The 18,473-nt window shown below is 49.4% G+C and overlaps 1 protein-coding gene across 1 annotated transcript in view; it reads right to left on the bottom strand.

Moving 5' to 3' along the window:
• The window catches only part of TGIF2 (TGFB-induced factor homeobox 2), a 19,476-nt gene extending 6,528 nt beyond the window's left edge, over window positions 1-12,948 (bottom strand). Inside the window, exons 1-2 of the mRNA XM_008575224.1 lie at window positions 12,782-12,948; window positions 8,514-8,739 (exon numbers count right to left, since the gene is read on the bottom strand). Of these exons, the coding sequence (XP_008573446.1) occupies window positions 8,514-8,705 (192 nt within the window). The 5' untranslated portion in view covers window positions 8,706-8,739; window positions 12,782-12,948. The remainder of the gene's footprint in view (window positions 1-8,513; window positions 8,740-12,781) is intronic.
• Between the last annotated feature and the right edge of the window lie 5,525 nt (window positions 12,949-18,473).

The following is an 18,473-nucleotide window of genomic DNA, read 5'->3' as shown; positions in this document are numbered from 1 at the left end:
GACAGAGGGAAGAGCAAATGCCAAGGTCCTGAGGCAGGAAAGAGTTTGGTTTAAGGAACTGACAGAGGGAAGGGAATGCTCAGAAGTGGGCAAGGCCAATCCTGCTAGGCCAGAATACCATGGTAAACCACTAATGGGCTAATGGTGGCTTGACTGAAACTTCACACTCTAGGTCCTTCTCCTGGTCCTCTGTCTTCTCTCTTCATACTTTATCAAGATACTTACAGAACTTGTACTAAGTACCAGCTGCTGCAGGGGGAAGAAAAGACAAGAACCCCCCTCCCCCTCCCAGACCTGGGAACTGTGTAGGCTGTAGCAATGCCTAGAATTCCTCTAATGTCTGCTGCCTGGATATAGGCCCAGGGCTCTTGTACCAGTTTCTGTCCCTGGCTATCACCAGGCTTCTCTCTTGGCCTGTATGAGCAAGCATGGGCACCATCTTCTCATGGGCTCTGTCTGTCTCTGTCTCTACCCAAAGGGACAGCCACCCATGACAGGAGATGGTGCCTGAAGTTGGCATGGCTCCTTGCCTAGCTGGCTGCAGTGGCACCCACTCCACAGATGACCCAAAGACAGCACCAGGTCCCTGGCCCAGTCAACATGAAAGAGTCATGGGCAGGGCAGAGCTAGAGGTTTCTGTGGCCCTTGTCTCCCTCTCCAATCCAGCCTGGAAGGTCCCTGCTCCTGGGGTTCTCACATACCCCTCTTCACCTCTATGGTTTTCCCAGTGTAACTGAGCAACCATACAGCAGCAGGCATCAGCAGACACTGGCTGAGCTGAATCCAGACTAGAAGTGCTGGGAAACCCCAAGAGAGGAAGGGCTGGACGGCTGGTGGGGTGAAGGAAAGGAACAAACTTACTAAGCACCTCTGACACAGGTATCATGCCAGCTATCTCACTTGCATTATGTTTAATCTGCATACAACCCTGGAAGGTAGGGAGCAGTGTCTGCAAAGTACTGAAGAACTGGAGCTCCAAGAAACAAAAAGAACTTGCCCAAAGTTACACAGCCTCTGGGGCAGGGCTGGGATTCAAACTCAGGTCTCCTGGCTTTAGGGCTACCACTGCTTTGCTGTCTCTTACCAAACAGAGGAACAGAAGAGAGAGTTGAATAACAATCACCACAATCCTAACAGTGAACACTAGAACACAAAACATATCAGGTGCTATTCTGAACATTTCGCATCTAGTTAGTCATTTGATCTTAGCCTATGAGACAGGTTCTATGATGATCTCCAATGAACAGAGGCTTTGACTGATCAGAGAGGTTCAGTAACTTGCTCAAGGTCACAAGTGCAAAAGCTGTAGGCTGGAATTCCATCCTGATGGCCTGGCTCCAGGCAACTACCACTGTCAGCTGGAGAGAGCCAGCCTCAGTCCTTCAACTTGCTCAAGGTCACAAGTGCAAAAGCTGTAGGCTGGAATTCCATCCTGATGGCCTGGCTTCAGGCAACTACCACTGTCAGCTGGAGAGAGCCAGCCTCAGTCCTTTCCTCCTTGCTCAGGTGCAGCGCCTTCCTGCCTTCCCTCCTACAGCTGCCTCCTCAGCTACCTGTGCTACGGGAGCACACTACACCTCTCCACTCACCCCTGGACGCAGGGCAAATGGTCAGGTCTCAGTGACCTGGATCAAGTGAAGCAGGGCCAGTGTTGTGGAGAAAGCAGCCTTGGGGAGAGGAGCCTGGGCTCCCATTTTGGCTCATGATTTGGGGACGAGAATAGCAGAAAAACATCCCCTCCACACACTCCCCCGAATGCTCACCCTGGCCCACAGAAAACTTGGCAGCCCAGCATCTGTTTTGTCTTCTCATCCCATAGAAATGCACAGCTGATGGGGCTGGGTAAAGGTGGAGGCTGGAGTGCACCGCCAGTGCCAGCTGTGATAACGGGATTTTCAGCAGCCCTTTCCAGCTGCCCAGCCCATGCCTAAGTCAGGAAAAGAGCCTGTGAATTGCCCCCACGCAAGGTCCTGGGGGAGGTGGCAGGAGGAATGCCAAGGTGAATTCTGTGACTTATATGACAAAACATAGGCTGGGAGCCTGAAAGCCTGTCTCTACCATAAAACACAGCTCTATCTGAAGGGCTGCTGCCCTGTCAGTAATTTTTATCAGTGGCTGAGATGAAGGACATGGGAGGAATCACTGTGGCAAATGGAGGTGGGAGGGGCACCAAGAAGATGACAAAGGCCATGAGGAGGGGAACAGGGCTTTGATAAAGGCAGACACAAGTGCTTTAATTTTAATGTCTTTTCAGCTGTTTAAGACAGAGCAAAAGAGGGGAAAGAAAAGGTATGGAGAGGCCTTTCCCAAATATCACAGCACCACAGGCTCCAAACACCAGCTTCTTCAGAATGACTGTGTTTGGGGATTTTTTGCTATTCTCCACACTGTTAACATCACAGATGTTTTTTTTTTTTTTTTTTTAAAAAAAAGATGACCAGTAAGGGGATCTTAACCCTTGACTTGGTGTTGTCAGCACCACACTCACCCAGTGAGCTAACCGGCCATCCCTATATGGGATCCGAACCCGTGGCCTTGGTGTTATCAGCACCACACTCTCCGGAGTGAGCCCCGGTCCGGCCCTGTACCCAGTGGTTCTTAAAGGCAGCTGGCTGTATTAGAATCACCTTGGGGGTGGATCTAGAACCCGGGGCCTTGGTGTTATCAGCACGGCACTCTCCCGAGTGAGCCACGGGCCGGCCCAACATCACAGATGTTTAACTCAAATTAATATCCACACAAAATTTATCAAGGCATTCAGCAACATTTACTGAATCTTTGGGGAAAGGGAGGGTTTACATTATAACAACCCAATCAATTTTCATCCTATTCTTTATATGGCCTTTGACCAGGTCCACATTTTAGGATCTGGCCTCCAACTGGGTTCCTTAATCCTCCCCTCTCTTCCTTTTTCCTACTGTCTCAGTCCATTTGGGCTGCTATAACAAAATACCTTAGGCTGGGTAATTTAAAAACAACAGAAATTTATTGCTCACAGGAAGTCCAAGATCAAGGCACCAGCAGGTATCTGGTGAGAACTGTCTGCTTCATAGATGGCAACTTCTATGTGTCCTCTCATGGTGGAAGGGGCAAATGAGTTCCCCAGGCCTCTTTCTAAGGGCACTATAAGAGGCTCTGCCCTCATGGTGATTAGGATCACCATCCAGAGGCCTCACCTATTAATACTGTCACATTGGAGATTGTCTCAACATATGAATTTGGGGGGTACACATGCATTTAGACCATAGCACCTACTTACTATCTCTCCTCCTCAAGCCCTCCCAGATTGCCTGAGATTCCAAATTCTTCTTGTTCCATAATGCAGGCAAATCCGTTAATCTCTCTCCAGCCCACTACTGTTTAAAAACCACCAGCTAAATCCTTAAAGGCCACCACTTCAGCCACACAAAGACCTTGCTGAAAATTTTATTTTCTAAGGACTTCATAAGTTATTGGCCAACGATTAAACTCATTTACACTCTGTGTTTGTATGTGGGTGGGACACAGGAGAGGACAGCTGTTAGACATGTTATCTCAATTAGTTCTCACAGCAATGCTGCCTGATAGGTTTGAAAAAGATGACAGGTAAGGGGATCTTAACCCTTGACTTGGTGTTGTCAGCACCACGCTCAGTCAGCGAGCTAACCAGCCATCCCTACATGGGATCCGAACCCGGGGCCTTGGTGTTGTCAGCACCGCACTCTCCCGAGTGAGCCACGGGCCGGCCCAGAAGACCTTTATTTAATTTAAGCAAAAAAAAGCTCACACAGAAGCTCAAAAAACATACTCACAAATGAAAAGCCCTGAGGTGGGGAGACAGAGGTTGCCTGTGGGAGGAATCTGAAGGCAGCTAGCTTTGGAGCCAGAGAGCACAGTGGCTCCTCTGGAGATAAAAATAGTCACTGGCTTCCCTGGGGGCCAGATTGGGCACCCTTCCCATGCAGCAGGCCACTACTGCACAAGGCTCCTTCCTGACCCTATAGCCCTCACCAGAGGGACTGTGCCCTGCCCTGGTGTGGGCTTAGGAAGGGATTCTGTCAGTAGTCTTGTAGCCATGAAGGAATGGGGAGGTTCTACTACTGTGTTTCCAGCACGCAGCACTGGATCTGGCATGTGGCACACCCCAGGGAATGTTAGAGTGAAGGAATGGGGCCCGGCACACCGTCAGGCCAACCCCAAAGAACAGTTAAAAACCACAGATCTGGTCCAGCCAATAAACTGGGCTTAGTGTCACAGGGACCTGTGAAAATCCTTCACAAAAGACTTTTTTTTTTTCTCTTACCCTCCCAACTGCCTAGCCCTGGGCAAGTACCAGCAAACCAGTTAGTTAAATGACTCATTGACTTGCTAATGAGATCGTTCCTGGGTGAGTTAAAGGAGACAATCAAAAGAAATACCCCCAGGGAGAGATAAACCAAGCTGGGCAAAATGCTGATTGTTAAGCCAGGTGATTGGTACTGGGGATTCATTATAAGATTCTCTTACTTTTGTGGATATTTGAAAATGTCTTTAATAAAAAATTAAAGTTAAAAATTAAGTACAGGGCCAGCCCGTGGCTTACTTGGGGGAGAGTGGTGCTGATAACACCAAGTCTAGGGTTAAGATCCCCTTAACAGTCATATTTAAAAAAAAAAAAAAAAAATTAAATACAGGCAAAAAAAGATGGTTCTAGAGACTTAAGCCAGTTTTTCCTGACCGAGGAGCCACTACATTTCATTACTTCTGAGGTCCTGCCTGTTGACATTTCAAATACTTTATTGTTATTTTCTGTCATTTCAACAATTACTTACTGAGCACCTAACTACCAGATACCAAGCACTGAGCTAAACACTTGGGCTAAAGTGATGAACAGAACTAGGTCTCTGCTGTCCATACCTCTAGAATTTAGTGTTGTCTCAAAAGAAATTGCAATCAAGTGTGCTAATGCCCTGACCCAGACCAGGTGCTGACGGAATACACAGTTTCTTGAGGGATTGGGAGTCTCCCTGGTCAGAGGTGGGAGGAAGGCAGTCTGGGGCAGCAACCAGTGTGTGTAGCTAGAACATGGGAAGCCAGGGATGAGGCCTAAGATGCAGACAGGGGCAGGTGATGTTGTCATAGGTTGACAAGAGCCACTGAAGGGCTTTTTTTTGTTTTGTTTTGTTTTTAAAGATGATGTGTAAGGGAATTTTAACCCTTGAATTGGTGTTGTCAGCACCATGCTCTCTGCTCTCCCAAGTGAGCCACAGGCCGGCCCTTTGAAGTGTTTTAAGTAGAGGAGTGACAAATGATCAGACAATGATGGCTTGGACCAGGGTGGGAAAGAAGCCATATTCAAGAAATACTTACGGGATATATGTACAGGAACTGGTAATTGACCAAACGAGCTGAGAAGGGGCTATCAAGAGGAACCCCTGAGAGAGGGAAGGAGGAGATATCAGTTGTCAATCAGGCAATCTGAGGTGCTGGAGAGGCTCCAACATAGGTGTACCGTTGGCACTGATGTGGGATTCATGGTACAGTTTCCATCAAGGAGTGCCAGATGGTCCCCGCTGCTCCTTAACTCTTGGCATGACTCTAGAGCAGTGATCTAGCCTGTCCTTCCTTAGAAGTCTCCACGACTAATCCTTGCCCTAGACTTACATTCCTCCAAATGGGACCTGTGGATATGTTGTCCTATGTTTTCTACAAAGACGTTTTGGCTTTGTGTTTTCATTTTGATCACAAGTAGGAGCATCGTGGCCTATGGCCACCCAGACTTACTCAACTCCAGAGTAAGCACCTTTGCTTTGTCATACTACACACCACAGCCAGGTCAGCAAAATACAATCCACAATTTTAAATTAAGGCAGTTAGATGGAATTTCATTGTTTTTACATTTATCTACCTTGGGAAACTGGTTTCAAATTGTGTATGAGAGCAAAACCAAAAAAAGGATTTTACCCAGTTTTATGTTTGTACATATGTAACTGATGAGATAATAAAAATGAGTCAAGTTAACATCTTGAGGCAGGTCCATGGAAAGTGTTTTCTTTTTTTCTGTCCTTTTTGAGACCAGCCGCACCGCGTTCAGCCAGTGAGTGCTGTGAGCGCACCGGTCATCCCTATATAGGATCCGAACCCGCGGCGGGAGCGCTGCTGTGCTCCCAGCGCCGCACTCTCCCGAGTGCACCACGGGCTCGGCCCGGAAAGTGTTTTCTTTAACAGGACTTGGTAGGGCTGGCCCGTGGCTCACTTGGGAGAGTGTGGTGCTGACAATGCCAAGTCAATGGTTAAGATCCCCGTACTGTACTGGTCATCTTTTAAAAAAAAAAGGACTTGTTAATTTCTCAGATCTGAGAAACAGTGTCCCTGACAAAAAGGAATTCCAATACAGTGTGACAAGCAGTTGACAGGACAGGTATGAAGCACACTGGGAATACACAGCAGTGGCCCAAAACCTGGTCTGTGGGTGTCAGGATACTCTCATGAGAAAGACATGCTTAAATGGAGTGAGCCAGGAAAGGAAAGGTCAGGTCTGCGCCTGGGTGCTAAAAGCCAAGGGAGAAAGCCTGGAAGCCCAAGGTGAGGATGGTGAGCTTCTAAGGACCTTGGCCATGGACTGTGTGACATGATCAGATTTGTGCTTTTGTGTTCAAAGAATGGATCAAAGGAGAAAGGCTGAAGGCAGGGAGACCAGCAAAGAGGCTGTCTAAGTAATCCTGGCTCTCAGCCTCTAGGCCTTTTGCCTGTGCAGTTCTACATTCTGTAAGTTCAAGGCCACCTCTTCTGGGAAGCTATTGAGGCTCCAGGCCCTGCCCTGCATCTCTGCTGCCTTCTGTCCCAGCAGTGATCACTTTTGCAAATAACCTATCTGCCACATCTGCCCTGCTACCTGCCTCCCCGACTAGACTCTCCTCAAGGGTAGGAATGTGGTTATTCTCTGGGATCTCAACTCTGCTGCATGTAGCACAGTGGGGTGCTCACGTACACTGTAAGATGCTACACACCACTAGGCATCTGGGGTCACTCCAAGCCCTTATGACTCAGGAGGAGAGATGAGGTTGAGGACAAGAGTACAAGCAGTCACCCTGTGCCAGACACCTCACAGTTGGCCTTGAATTATTCTCAGTCCTCCTCCCTACACCCTGTGAAAGTGCTACAATCATCTCCCTCTTTTCGGATGGGGAAATAATGAGGCTCAGGGAGAAGGCAGTGACTTGGCCGAGGTCCAGGCTTCCTCTTGTGGAAAAGAAGGAATCTGAGCCAGGATCTGTAACCCTAGACCCTTTCTTGTAGAACAGACTCGGATTAACCACTACCCAGCCAGTATAAAGTCAGGTGACAGGAGTACCAAAGGCTAAATACTCATCGTATCTCTTGGTGGAAAAGGAACAGGAACTGGGAAGGAGTGGGAGGTTCAGAGTGGAGTGAGATAAGGAGGAAAGAGTCCCATAGACTGGAGTAGCAGGCTGTGAAAGGACACAGGTGGGAAGGGAGGCAGCAGGGTTTGGGGGAGAATCCCAAAGCTTTGGCTGGCTCCTAAGGGAGCAGTAGGGGCTGGCAGGGGTGGGCCTCCAGTGCTAGGCTGAGGGTCCACTGTGTGTCTCCCAGGGAGGTGAGAATTGAATAGGAGACAAGGCAGTGGCAGGCCAGGGTATCCTGTCTCCCATGAGAACAGAGCAAAGATCCCTGCAGGTCAGCACCAGGGGCAATTAAATGGAGACAATATTTTGCACTCTTGAGAAAAAGGTGATAACACTGCCTTTTGAGTGTGCTCACATATGTGGTTTACAAAGCACTTTCACATCTAGTTCTGAATCTATTCCTCACAACAGTTCTATCAGGCAGGGGAGGAATCTAACACCAAATTTACAGATGGGGATACCTAAACATGGCCCACAGATTCTGTGTTTTGAACCCAGAACCTCTGGATTCTGCCCTTTCTCTGACTGTGATTCCAACTAATTTCTTTTTTTTTTTTTCCTTTTTGTCTTTTTTACTGACCGGTAACGGGATCACAACCCTCGGTGTTGCGCCCGCACCGCGCTCAGCCAGTGAGCTGGGAACCAGTCTCCACATGGGATCCGAACTCTCGGCGGGAGCGCCGCCCACCCAAGCGGCGCACTCTCCAGTGCGCCACCGGGCCGGCCCTCCAACTAATTTCTTAACCACACTGCAGATGACCAGCGGTCCCCTGCAATCAAGTTCCTGTCCAAACACTCCTCTGGGACTGGGGGCCAAATCCCAGAATCTTGATGCCTTCTCCCCTTCCCAATGGCCTCTAAATGCTTCCACTGTTGATGGCACCTAATAATGATTAATTCCTTCCTTCTTGTGAACTCTGCAAAGTCTGAAATCTAGGTGCTATGACCTCATTTCATTGTCTTCCTTCGAGGCAGGGAGAGCAGGTATTCTCACCTGATCCAAGGAGAAACTAAGGCCCAGAGAGGAAAGGTGACTGGTCCAAGGCCACAAAGTGAGTCAGTGACAGGGCTGGGACAGGACTAGAACCCAGGTCTCCTGCTAGCCCCTCACCCAGATCCCCTCCTTACCTGCAGCACTGACAGGTTGGTCTGTCCAGAAAGGCTCAGCTTCTCCTGCTCTGAAGGATAGGCATTGTAGCGGTGCAAATACAGCCAGTCCCGGAGGATCTTCACAGACTCCTTGGGCAGGTTCCCCCTGCGCTTCCTCTTGCCTGCCAGGGAGAGGAGGCCTTCATCCTCGCCTAGATCACTGTCTGACATAGTGTCTGGGGGCTAGGCTGGACCTTGGGAAAACCTGGGACAAGTGACACAGGATGGGAACATCATTACCATGTACTGCCTCTCACCCTTTTCCTAGTCTGAAACATGTTTACCGTTACTCGATTCTGGGCCACCAGAAAAAGGGTAGTCGCAATTCAAAGTCTCAGGCCATACTGTAGCCTGAGCAAGCTAGAAGGGATGAGTCCAGAATGCTTCCATTTCATGGAGCAGGTAAGTGATTGAAATGAATGGCAGCTCATTCATGAGCAAGACAAAGACTAGAAATAATTACAGCCACCACTGAGGTCTACTGTTTTCCACATTCTGTACCCAGCACTTTACACTTAGTATCTCATTTAATCCTCACAAACCCCTTGTAAGGGAGAAGCTATTTCTATCATCATTTTATAGATGAGGAAACAGAGATCAAGAAAGTTGCCCAAGATACTATGGCAGTTAAACAGTTACCACGTGATCCAGCAATTTCACTCCTAGGTAAGAGAAATGTAAACCTGTGTCCACATAAAACCTCATACACAAATCTTCATAGCAACATTATTTGTAATAGTTAGCTGGCCAGTTAGCTCAGTTGGTTAGAACGCAGCCTTATAACACCGAGGTCACGGGTTCAGATCCTTGTACTGGCCAGCTGCCAAAAAAGAAAAAATAAAAATAAAATGTAATAGCCAAAAGGTGGAAACAACCCAATTGTTCATCCACAGATGAAAGGATAAACAAAATGTGGTCTGCCTATTCAGTGGGATATCATTTGGCCATAAAAAGAATAAAGTACTGATGATACATGCTATAACATGGATAGGCCTTGAAAGCATTATGCTAAATGAAAGATGCCAGTCACAAAAGACCGCATACTATATGATTACATTTATAATGAAGTGTCAGGAATAGGCAACTCTATAGAAACAGAAGGTAGATTAGCAGTTAGTTGGAGGATAGAAGGGCGATAGCTAAAGTATACAGGGTTTCTTTTTGAGGTAATAAAAATATCCTAAAATTGACTGTAGTGATGGCTGCACATAATCGTGAATATAGTAGTCTCCCCTTATCCACACTTTTGCTTTTCATGGTTTCAGTTATTCATGGTCAACCGCAGCCTGAAAATATTACATGGAAAATTCAGAAATAGACAATTCATAAGTTTTAAATTGCTGCTCTTCTGAGTTGCATGATGAAATCTTGTGCCATCTACCTGGAACATGAATCATTCCTTTGTCCAGCATATCCACACTAAATGCGCTACCTGCCCGTTAGTCACTTACTTAGTAGCTCTCTCCGTTATCAGATCAACTGTATTGGTATCACAGTGATTATGTTCAAATTACCAAAAGTAGTGATGCTGGCATACTGTTATAATTGCTCTATTTTTAGTTAGTATCATTAATTACTTACTGTGCATAATTTATAAATTAAACTTTATCATAAGTATGTAAATGTAGGAAAAAATATGGTATATATAGGGTTCAGTACTATCTGCAGTTTCAGGCATCCACTGGGGGTCCTGTCCCCTGAGGACAAGGGGGGACTACTGTATATTAAAAACTACTGATGTATATACATACTTTAAATGTGTAAGTTGGATGGTATGTGAGTTATATCTCAATAAAGCTGTTATGGGAAAAAAAATCCTACCTCCAGGAAATGTCATCAAAGAAGGATTTCGACCCAAGTAGTTCGCATGCCCCCCCACCCTGTCCCCCTTGTTGGCTCTACACCATCTTGCCTCCCAGGTCTGCCATGGCCCTCAGTGAGGAGTTTGGAAACTCTGGAAATCACCATGTCCCTGCAGCAATACAAGTAATATTTACTGAGCACCTGCTGTGTACCCTGCAGAGAAAGTGGTGAGTCATCCCTATTGGTTGTTTCTTGGACACTGTCTTGTCAGGCCCCTGGCTTGGTCCTAGCCTTACCCTTCACTTGGCTGTGTGTCCCTGAGCAAGTGTCCTCCCCTCTCTGGGCTTGATCCCCCTCTTTGTCTGTCATTTGGAGGAAGATTTTTCCCTCGATAACCCAACTCAGCTGCTCATCCCCCTGACAAAGTTCTTGTTCACACATGCAAACGACATTTTTAGAAGCAAAAGTTCTAGGCCAAGCTGATGCCAGGATCTTAAGGCTCCTCCTTTTCCAGCCTTTTAACAGATCCCCAACAAGCCCGGCCAACAGACTCTGGCATCTCCCAGGTTTTGTTTCCTCGACTTGGGCCTGAGCCCAGATCTCCACGCAAGCTAGGCCAGGCTTTCGAGGGAAGGGTCTACCCTCTCAGCCAAGCCACCTGGAGGTGAGACAGGCACTGGTTAGAGCTGCCACTTCACAGAGAGCACCACCAGCAGGCTGCTTTCTGAGGTCAGACATTTATTTCTAGGCTGCCAGGGCAGCTGGGCTCAGGGCTCCGGGATGGAGCCCTGGCAGGCTGTAAGTTTACTCAAGGTTATCTGTACAAATTCCACCCTGGCTGCCAGCCAAGTTTCTGTCTGCAGGGTTCCAGGGGTGGGCCCTGGGGATGACCCCTCAGTCTACACAAACCTTTCCAGCTCAGTGTCCTGCACCGCAGGCCCGCCTACAGTCTGGGAGGTTTCCCACATATACACCCCACACTCACACCAGTCACCCCCCTCCCTCACGCCACACAAACAGCTCTCAGATAACTGGCACCGACCCATCGCTCAAGTCCTGCAAGCCCCATGATTTTCACCGACACGTAGAGCACACACAGCTTTACAACCCCACGCCTAGCACGAACAACTGTGACCCACGCAACTAGCCCAACTCTCGTATCCGCCCACCTACAAACTCCAACGGACCTGCCCACCCACGATCTCTCCGACAGGGAAACCGTCGAAGCCATGAGTTCTTACCCGAACTAGTCTGTGGCAGCACCCCGTCGACGATGCAGCACTCCGTACACCCTCCTACACACACCCACGACGCCACCTGCAGGCACTCCCGCACGAACTTTCTGACAACTCCCCCAGCTCCGACCCCACACTCCCCTGGGCCGCGCGCTCACGCTCGCATTCCCAGCACTTCACACAAAGCGCACGACCTCCCCCGCGACCCAGACCCAGCCGGAGCACATGGCTCCTGGGGCGGCGGGGAATCGGCGGCGCTGGGGGCCCCTGCACCCCACAACCCCGGTCAGGCTCCGCGCAACAGTTCCCCCGCGCGCCCGCAATACCAGCAGGGCGGGGGCTCTGGAAAAAAGAAAACTCACGTGTCTGTCCCGGGGCAGGAAAAAGTTTGGTTCCCACCCCCTTCCCTGGCTGCTCGGCGCTGGCTGACTTCGGGGCGCGGGGCCGGCCGAGCGTGCGCGCTCGGCTTTGTGCTCCGAACTCAGCCCAGAGGGGGAGGGGAGAGGAGGGGGCTGGGCTCCCACCTCCGCACCGCCCCCCCAGTCCTGCGTCCAGACTCCATGTTGGCCGCCCCCTGCCCCGGAGTCTGCGCGCTTCCCCCGCAAGAGGCTCTGCTCACCCTCGGCCTGCCCGTGGGTTCCGGCGCGCACAAACTTTCTCCAGGTCGCCGGCCCCACGCGCCCCACTTCCTTGGCCCGCCTGGGAGTGACAGATGCCTCGGAGACAGACTTTCCTTTGTTCCAAAGGAAAGGGGAACTCGCGCGGGCTCCCCAGCCCCCCCCGCTCGGAGCCCTTCGCGCTGCCCCCTCCCCCAGCTGTCACTCTCAGCCGCCCCCTACCCGGCTCGGTCGCGGGCCCGGGGGGGTGCCCTACCGGCGGTTAGCACGTGCACTTTTGAAACCAAACAAGTCCGCCTCCCGCGCGCTCACCCCGGTCAAGGGAATAGGCAGCCCTCTCACAGGGTGGGATCCTAAGGAGCTGAATCCCCCCCAAAAGGCCTCGAGCGAGCTTCCTCCCGGGGGCTGTCCCCCACCGGCCCCTGCCAGCACGCTGCAGTCAGGGCTCACAAACACACCCGAGCTCACACACCCACAATCGCACACGCCAGGACGACGCCCCCCTCCCCCGCCCGGCTGAGAAAAAGAAACTTTCCAAGTTGTCCGCGAGCCCCCCATCCCCACTTCTCCCCCTCCTGCGCCCCGCACTGACCTTTCCGAGCGGCTTTCCGGTCCACTAGGCCCTGGGCTGGGTGCGGGGCGTCCTGGCAGGGGGCGGGGGGCGCCGGGACAGCGCGCCGCGTACCTGCCGGGCCTGACACCCGGCCTGACAGCTCGCGGCTGGAAAGCACCTCGCGGGCTGACGTCAGATCCCCTCTCCTCCCCTCCGCGCGCTCCTCGCCCTCCCCCACCCGCCCGGAGGGAGAAAACAAACTTTGTGCGGAGCGCGGCCAGCTACGCCCACCCCCCGCGGGGCGGGCCTACGGCGCGGAGGGGCTTTGCCCCGCCCCCACGCCCGGAGGGGGCGGGGCCGGAGGGCACCTTCTTCCTGCGCCCACCCCCACCCGCAGGAATGCCACATGGCCTCCGAGGATGAGCGGTGGGATCCTCGACTCGGGACAGCCCGCTTGGGGGCAGGAAGTGGCCCGTTCCTCCTTTTGGAGCGCACTTCCGGAGCGCCTACTGTGTGCTCCTCGCTGGGGGTGGGGGCCGTGACGGAGGGCGCAGTAATGCAAAGCCGGACTTTTGTAAGTTCGCTCCCTCCGCCAGATCCGCCGCCGGCAGTGTGATTGTTCTCGTTGCATCGACGGGAAACTGAGGCCCAGTTAGTCCGGGGACTTCCCACCTGCTGGTAAAGGACCGGGCACAGAGTGTGACGCCTGTTCTGCCCCCAGGGCCCGTAGAGTTGGGAAGAGGGCCGCCTCAGACACAACCCTCACGCACGCAGCACAGGAGGGGCGGCCAGAGGTGAAAACAGCCAACGCTTGAGTGCTTATGAAGCAGCGAGGCTGTGCGAGGACTTCGTGTGTATCCTCCCGTCTAATCCTCGGGTTATGGGGTAGGCGCTGTTGTATATAAGCTGCTAGCTTACCCATGAGCCGCAGAGAGGTTCTTCATTTGCTTTTGTCTCACAACCAGTGTCATTCAGCCTAGGTCGGTGTGACAGCAGGGCCTGAGCCCTTCCCCATGGTAGCTGGTCCTTGTTCCCTGCTGTCCAGGCTGGTTTCTTTTTCCTCAGCTGCCCCAGGAGGTTTTCCCTGGCCTTTGCCAGACCCACCGCCACTCTTTCCTGTGCTGTCTGAAATACCTGTTGACCAACCACACCCACTGCCCAGCACAGTTAGCCTAACTCAAACCCCCAAGGCCTTTTCTGGGCCTGTTTACTCATCTAGGGCCCTTGAGTCTGGAAATCAACAGCCTTGAAAACAGCTTTTGGTCTTAATTGATCTTTAACAGTGGAGAACTCTGGGAACAAAAGTCTAATTTTTTCCAAACAGGCCCTAAGCCAATCAGAATGCTGATTAAATGACTGTTAAGATGCACCTGGTCTTCTCATTGAAGCCACACTTCCCTGCAAATGCCTAGAACCTAATTGGCTAGCTACTCTCCTCGCAGCAGCGTCCAGAATGTCAGTGACACTGCCCAATGCTCTGTACTTCACAGATGGGGAAACTGAGGCCCAGAATGGCAGCCACAAACAATTTCTTGGCCAAGTGGTGCTCCGTCCATGGCCCTCTGAGAGCAGAGAGGCTTGGGGATCCTTAAGTAAGAAAGGTAGAACCAACTGGGTCCTGGCCACTAGGGTCACAGCATGTATGAGTCAGGGACCTTCAGAAGGGAGGAGGCTGGAGGGGAAATTAAAGGTGCAGCCAGGTGAGCCTGGAGATGTGACTTATAACTGGCTGCTGAGCTTGAACTCAGCACTATGGATTGTTTGGATTGTGCGTGAGAGCTAGACTCTGCCCTTTTGGGGGGATTCACTGGGGACCTGGGCCAGAGCCAGCTATCTCCTCACAAATTCTGCCTACGGCAGCTCCCTAAACCACTACTGAGTCAGACTGGGAAAATGGAAAAGGAATGACTCCTTCCTCCCCTCAGCCTACAGCAGAGCCACCTGAGAGCTGCTTAATAGAGACTTCTTCCAGGGAAGTGGGGTGGGGGTGGAGGGAGGGGGGTAGTGTGTCAGGATTTCCCATTGTAAACAAATTCTCCAGGTAAAGCCATACTACAATTAGAGTTTGAGAATTACCTTGTAAAGTATCTCAACTAGTAAATATCAGGATTTAAAATGTGTACATCCTCTAAGCCAGTAATTCCACTTTTAGGAATCTATGTTGAGTAATAGCTACAAAACAAAGATAAATGCTTACATAAGATTGTTCTTTACAGCACTGTTCATTCTGGAAAAATTGCAAAGAACTAAATACCCCTTACCCTGGAGCTGACAGGTTACAGCAACTCTGTTACCTCCATACGGCGTACCATGGGATGTTGTAAAGGGGTAAGTCTGTGCTCATTAATGTGGGGAGATAGCCAAGGTATATTTATTGACAGCTTGCACTGTGCCAGCTAGAGGGGGCTTTGGATGTACTTGGTGAGTGAGAACTTTCATGGGGAAACTTTTCCCAACTGATAAGTTATTTTATTGTCATTTTTCTCTTATCCAAATTTGACATGTACTCCCTTTCTAAATTAAAAAACAAAAAATGTTGTGTTGAAAAACCCCTCCCCTCCATTTTTTTCCACATATGAAGAAACTGAGTCCCTGAGAGAAGAAGAGACTTGCCTGATAAGGAGCCTGGAGTCCTGACTCCTGGGAAAGATCTGGGGTGAGACTAGGAGAGGAAGGAGAGATAGGTGGAAGTGGCATCCAAGTCCAGCCCAGCTGGCTGCTCGGGACTTCTAAGTCAATTGCCTGCCTCCATACTCGAAAAACACAAATCAGAGGCTATTAGATATGGGCTCCATTTTGATCATGCCAGTTACTAGTGAACTTAGTGATCATATAGGTTCAAATGACTGTTATATAAATATACTTTCATTCAAAAAAAAAAAAAGAAAACTAGCTTCTGCCCTTTTTATGGAAGTGGCAATAGGGACCAGCATTCACAGAGAGCCAAGATGAGCCGAGTCTAGGTCTCAGCATAAAGGAGAAGATGGTGTTCTGTGGGGTAGAGGGGAAGAGTCCAGCAAAGGCCAGAGTAAGTGAGTAATTCAGGAAACAACTGGATTTGGTGAGATGGTAGGGCCTTGAAGACCAGAGTGAAGAATTTGGATTTGGCAGTGTGGGCAGTAGGGAGTCCTGGGCAGCTTCCTGAGACAGTGGCCCAGGAGAGTTGGGAAAAGACTGGCTGTAAGGTGTCCACGTGACCCAGCTCTGGGTCAGTGAGGCCAAGCAGATGGAGACCTGCCTCTGAGATCCAGATTTGTGGCTCTTGTGTGAGGTTCTGCATTTTCATCTAATATGGATTTCCACTTATCAGCATCTTCCTTCTTAAAAGCCCAATAGTATCTTGTTGATCAACCACAATTTGCTTAACTTTTTCCTAGTAGTTGGGTATTTACTCACTTAACTAATTTTGGGGTGCCCACCTTGTGTCAGGCTGGGTGCACTTCAGGCTGGGGAACCCGCCACCTAGGCAACCTGAGGCGTTGGACAGTAGAGCCAGGTAGTGTGGCACTTGGGGTTTGGATTTACCAGCCAGGTGATTTAGGCCAATTGTGCAAAGCCTTTGAACCTCAGTTTTCTCATCTGTGGAAACATCGGGCTTTAGTGAGAGTCAAAGAAAATAATGGCTGTGAAAGCCCTTTGTGAATAATGTTAAGTGCTTCTAGAAGAGCAGGTAGGATTATCATGGTTTCTTAGCTCTGCCTGTAATAGCTGTGACAAATAACCTCATCTGACAGTTTTTTTTTCCTTCATCTGAAAAATAAGAGAGTTGGACATGATAGGCCTATCTTCCTTTTTTGGCATTCTACCATATAAGGCTTAAGTGTTTTTTTTTTTTTCCTTTTTGTCTTTTTTACTGACCGGTAATGGGATCGCAACCCCCAGTGTCGCGCCCGCACCGGGGACCGGCAACGGGATCGCAACCCTCGGTGTCATGCCCGTACCGGGGACCGGCAACAGGATCGCAACCCTCGGTGTTGCGCCCGCACCGCGCTCAGCCAGTGAGCGGGAACCGGTCTCCAAATGGGATCCGAACCCTCGGCGGGAGCGCCACCGCTCTCCCAAGCAGCGCACTCTCCAGTGCGCCACCGGGCCGGCCCGAGGCTTAAGTGTTTTTGAAGTATTGTGCGTGTGTATGCATTGTGTATGACTGCTTACCCACAGTTTAGGTAACACCAGGGTTTATCTTTCTTATTTCATCTTTGCTGGTTTAACTGGTGGGGAGTATTACCTAAAAGTTGTATATGCCTGCATGGCTTTCTTAAATAGCCAGGCAAAGCCTTACTCTAGTTGTGCTTGATTACATGATTTTCTTCCTGTGCAAATAGTTTTTCATCAAAGGGATATTTCAGATGGGCTTGAGTTACATACATGTTAACTCAGGGTGTGGCTGTGGCCTACAGGTAGGGATGCTGCAGTCTCTCCTCTTGATGCCCTCTGGCTCCTAGAAACAGATTAAATAATGGGTGTTGTGCTTTTAATTTAGGGGTAAAAAAAAAAAAGTCCTGGTTTTCTGGGAGTCTGCTCTCAGACCTGTAAACAGCTGGGTACTAGCACCTCCAATCATGGCTATAGAAATCAGCAGGTCACAATTGGCTATTGTGGGGCCACGGAGATTTAATGACTGTATTTTTCTTCATTCTTTTTACTAGGGTCTGGGTGACAGGATAGATAAGGATCAGATTCCATTTGGCATTGTTTTATCATTTTTTTAAATTCGTTTTGCACATTTTATTTTATTTTATTTTTTTTGTTCTTTTTGAGACCGGCTGCACCACGCCCAGCCAGTGAGCGCACCAGCCATCCCTGTATAGGATCTGAACCCGCGGTGGGAGCGCCGCACTCTCCCGAGTGCGCCATGGGCTCGGCCCGTTTTATCATTTTTATATATGGGAATTTTCTTACGTACTGGAGTATTTTTTAAATTACAAAAGCAAGTATACCATGTTCACCATAGCAAGGTAAACAATTCAGAGGCATACAAAGAAAAAGTGAATAGCTCCCTCCTCCTTCCCACCCTTCCAAATTAGCAGCGAGTACAGTTAGGTGTGGATTCTCTCACCTTTTTGTATCTACACATGTTCTGAGAGGTGTTTTTTCTCTTCCCTGTTGCTCCCTCTTATTTACATTTTTTCTTTTTCTGGTGGCTGGCTGGTATGGAGATCTGAATCCTTGACCTTGGTGTTGTAACAGTGTGTTCTAACCAACTGAGCTAACTGGCCAGCCCATACATTTTTTCTCAATCTTCAGTGGGACTGTAATTGATATTTCCTATATACATATCTTTGCAATTCTGAAAATTTCCTCCAGTAGCGTCTCTGAAGTGGAATTACTAGGACAAAGAGTATGAATGAATATTATTAAAGCATTTTACCCAAGTGCTCTCCATGCTGGTATTTGTAGTGTGGAGTGCTCATCTCACCTGGTCCTCTGCCACATCAAGTGTTAGCAATTTTGTATTAATCTTTGCTCATTTGATGGGTGAAGAATAGCCTAGGTTCTTTTTAATCTGGATTTTTTTATTAGTGAGATTGAGCGTCTTACAATTTCATAATTATTGGACATTTGTCACCTGTGAGTCATCTCCATGTCTTTTAGGGGTCTTACTGATTTTCTTTCTGACTTGCAAGCTCTATTTTATTTTTTGATTTTTTTTTTTTTTTGTGGCTGACCATTCCAGGGACCCAAACCACTTTTAACTCTTTTTCTTTTTTCTTTTTTTTTTTTTTTTTTT

Source organism: Galeopterus variegatus, unplaced genomic scaffold (assembly GCF_000696425.1).
Source record: "Galeopterus variegatus unplaced genomic scaffold, G_variegatus-3.0.2 Scaffold59, whole genome shotgun sequence".
In the NCBI taxonomy this organism is placed as follows: domain Eukaryota; kingdom Metazoa; phylum Chordata; class Mammalia; order Dermoptera; family Cynocephalidae; genus Galeopterus; species Galeopterus variegatus.
Note: the sequence above shows the minus strand (reverse complement) of the source record. Positions and strands in the feature narration are given on the sequence as shown.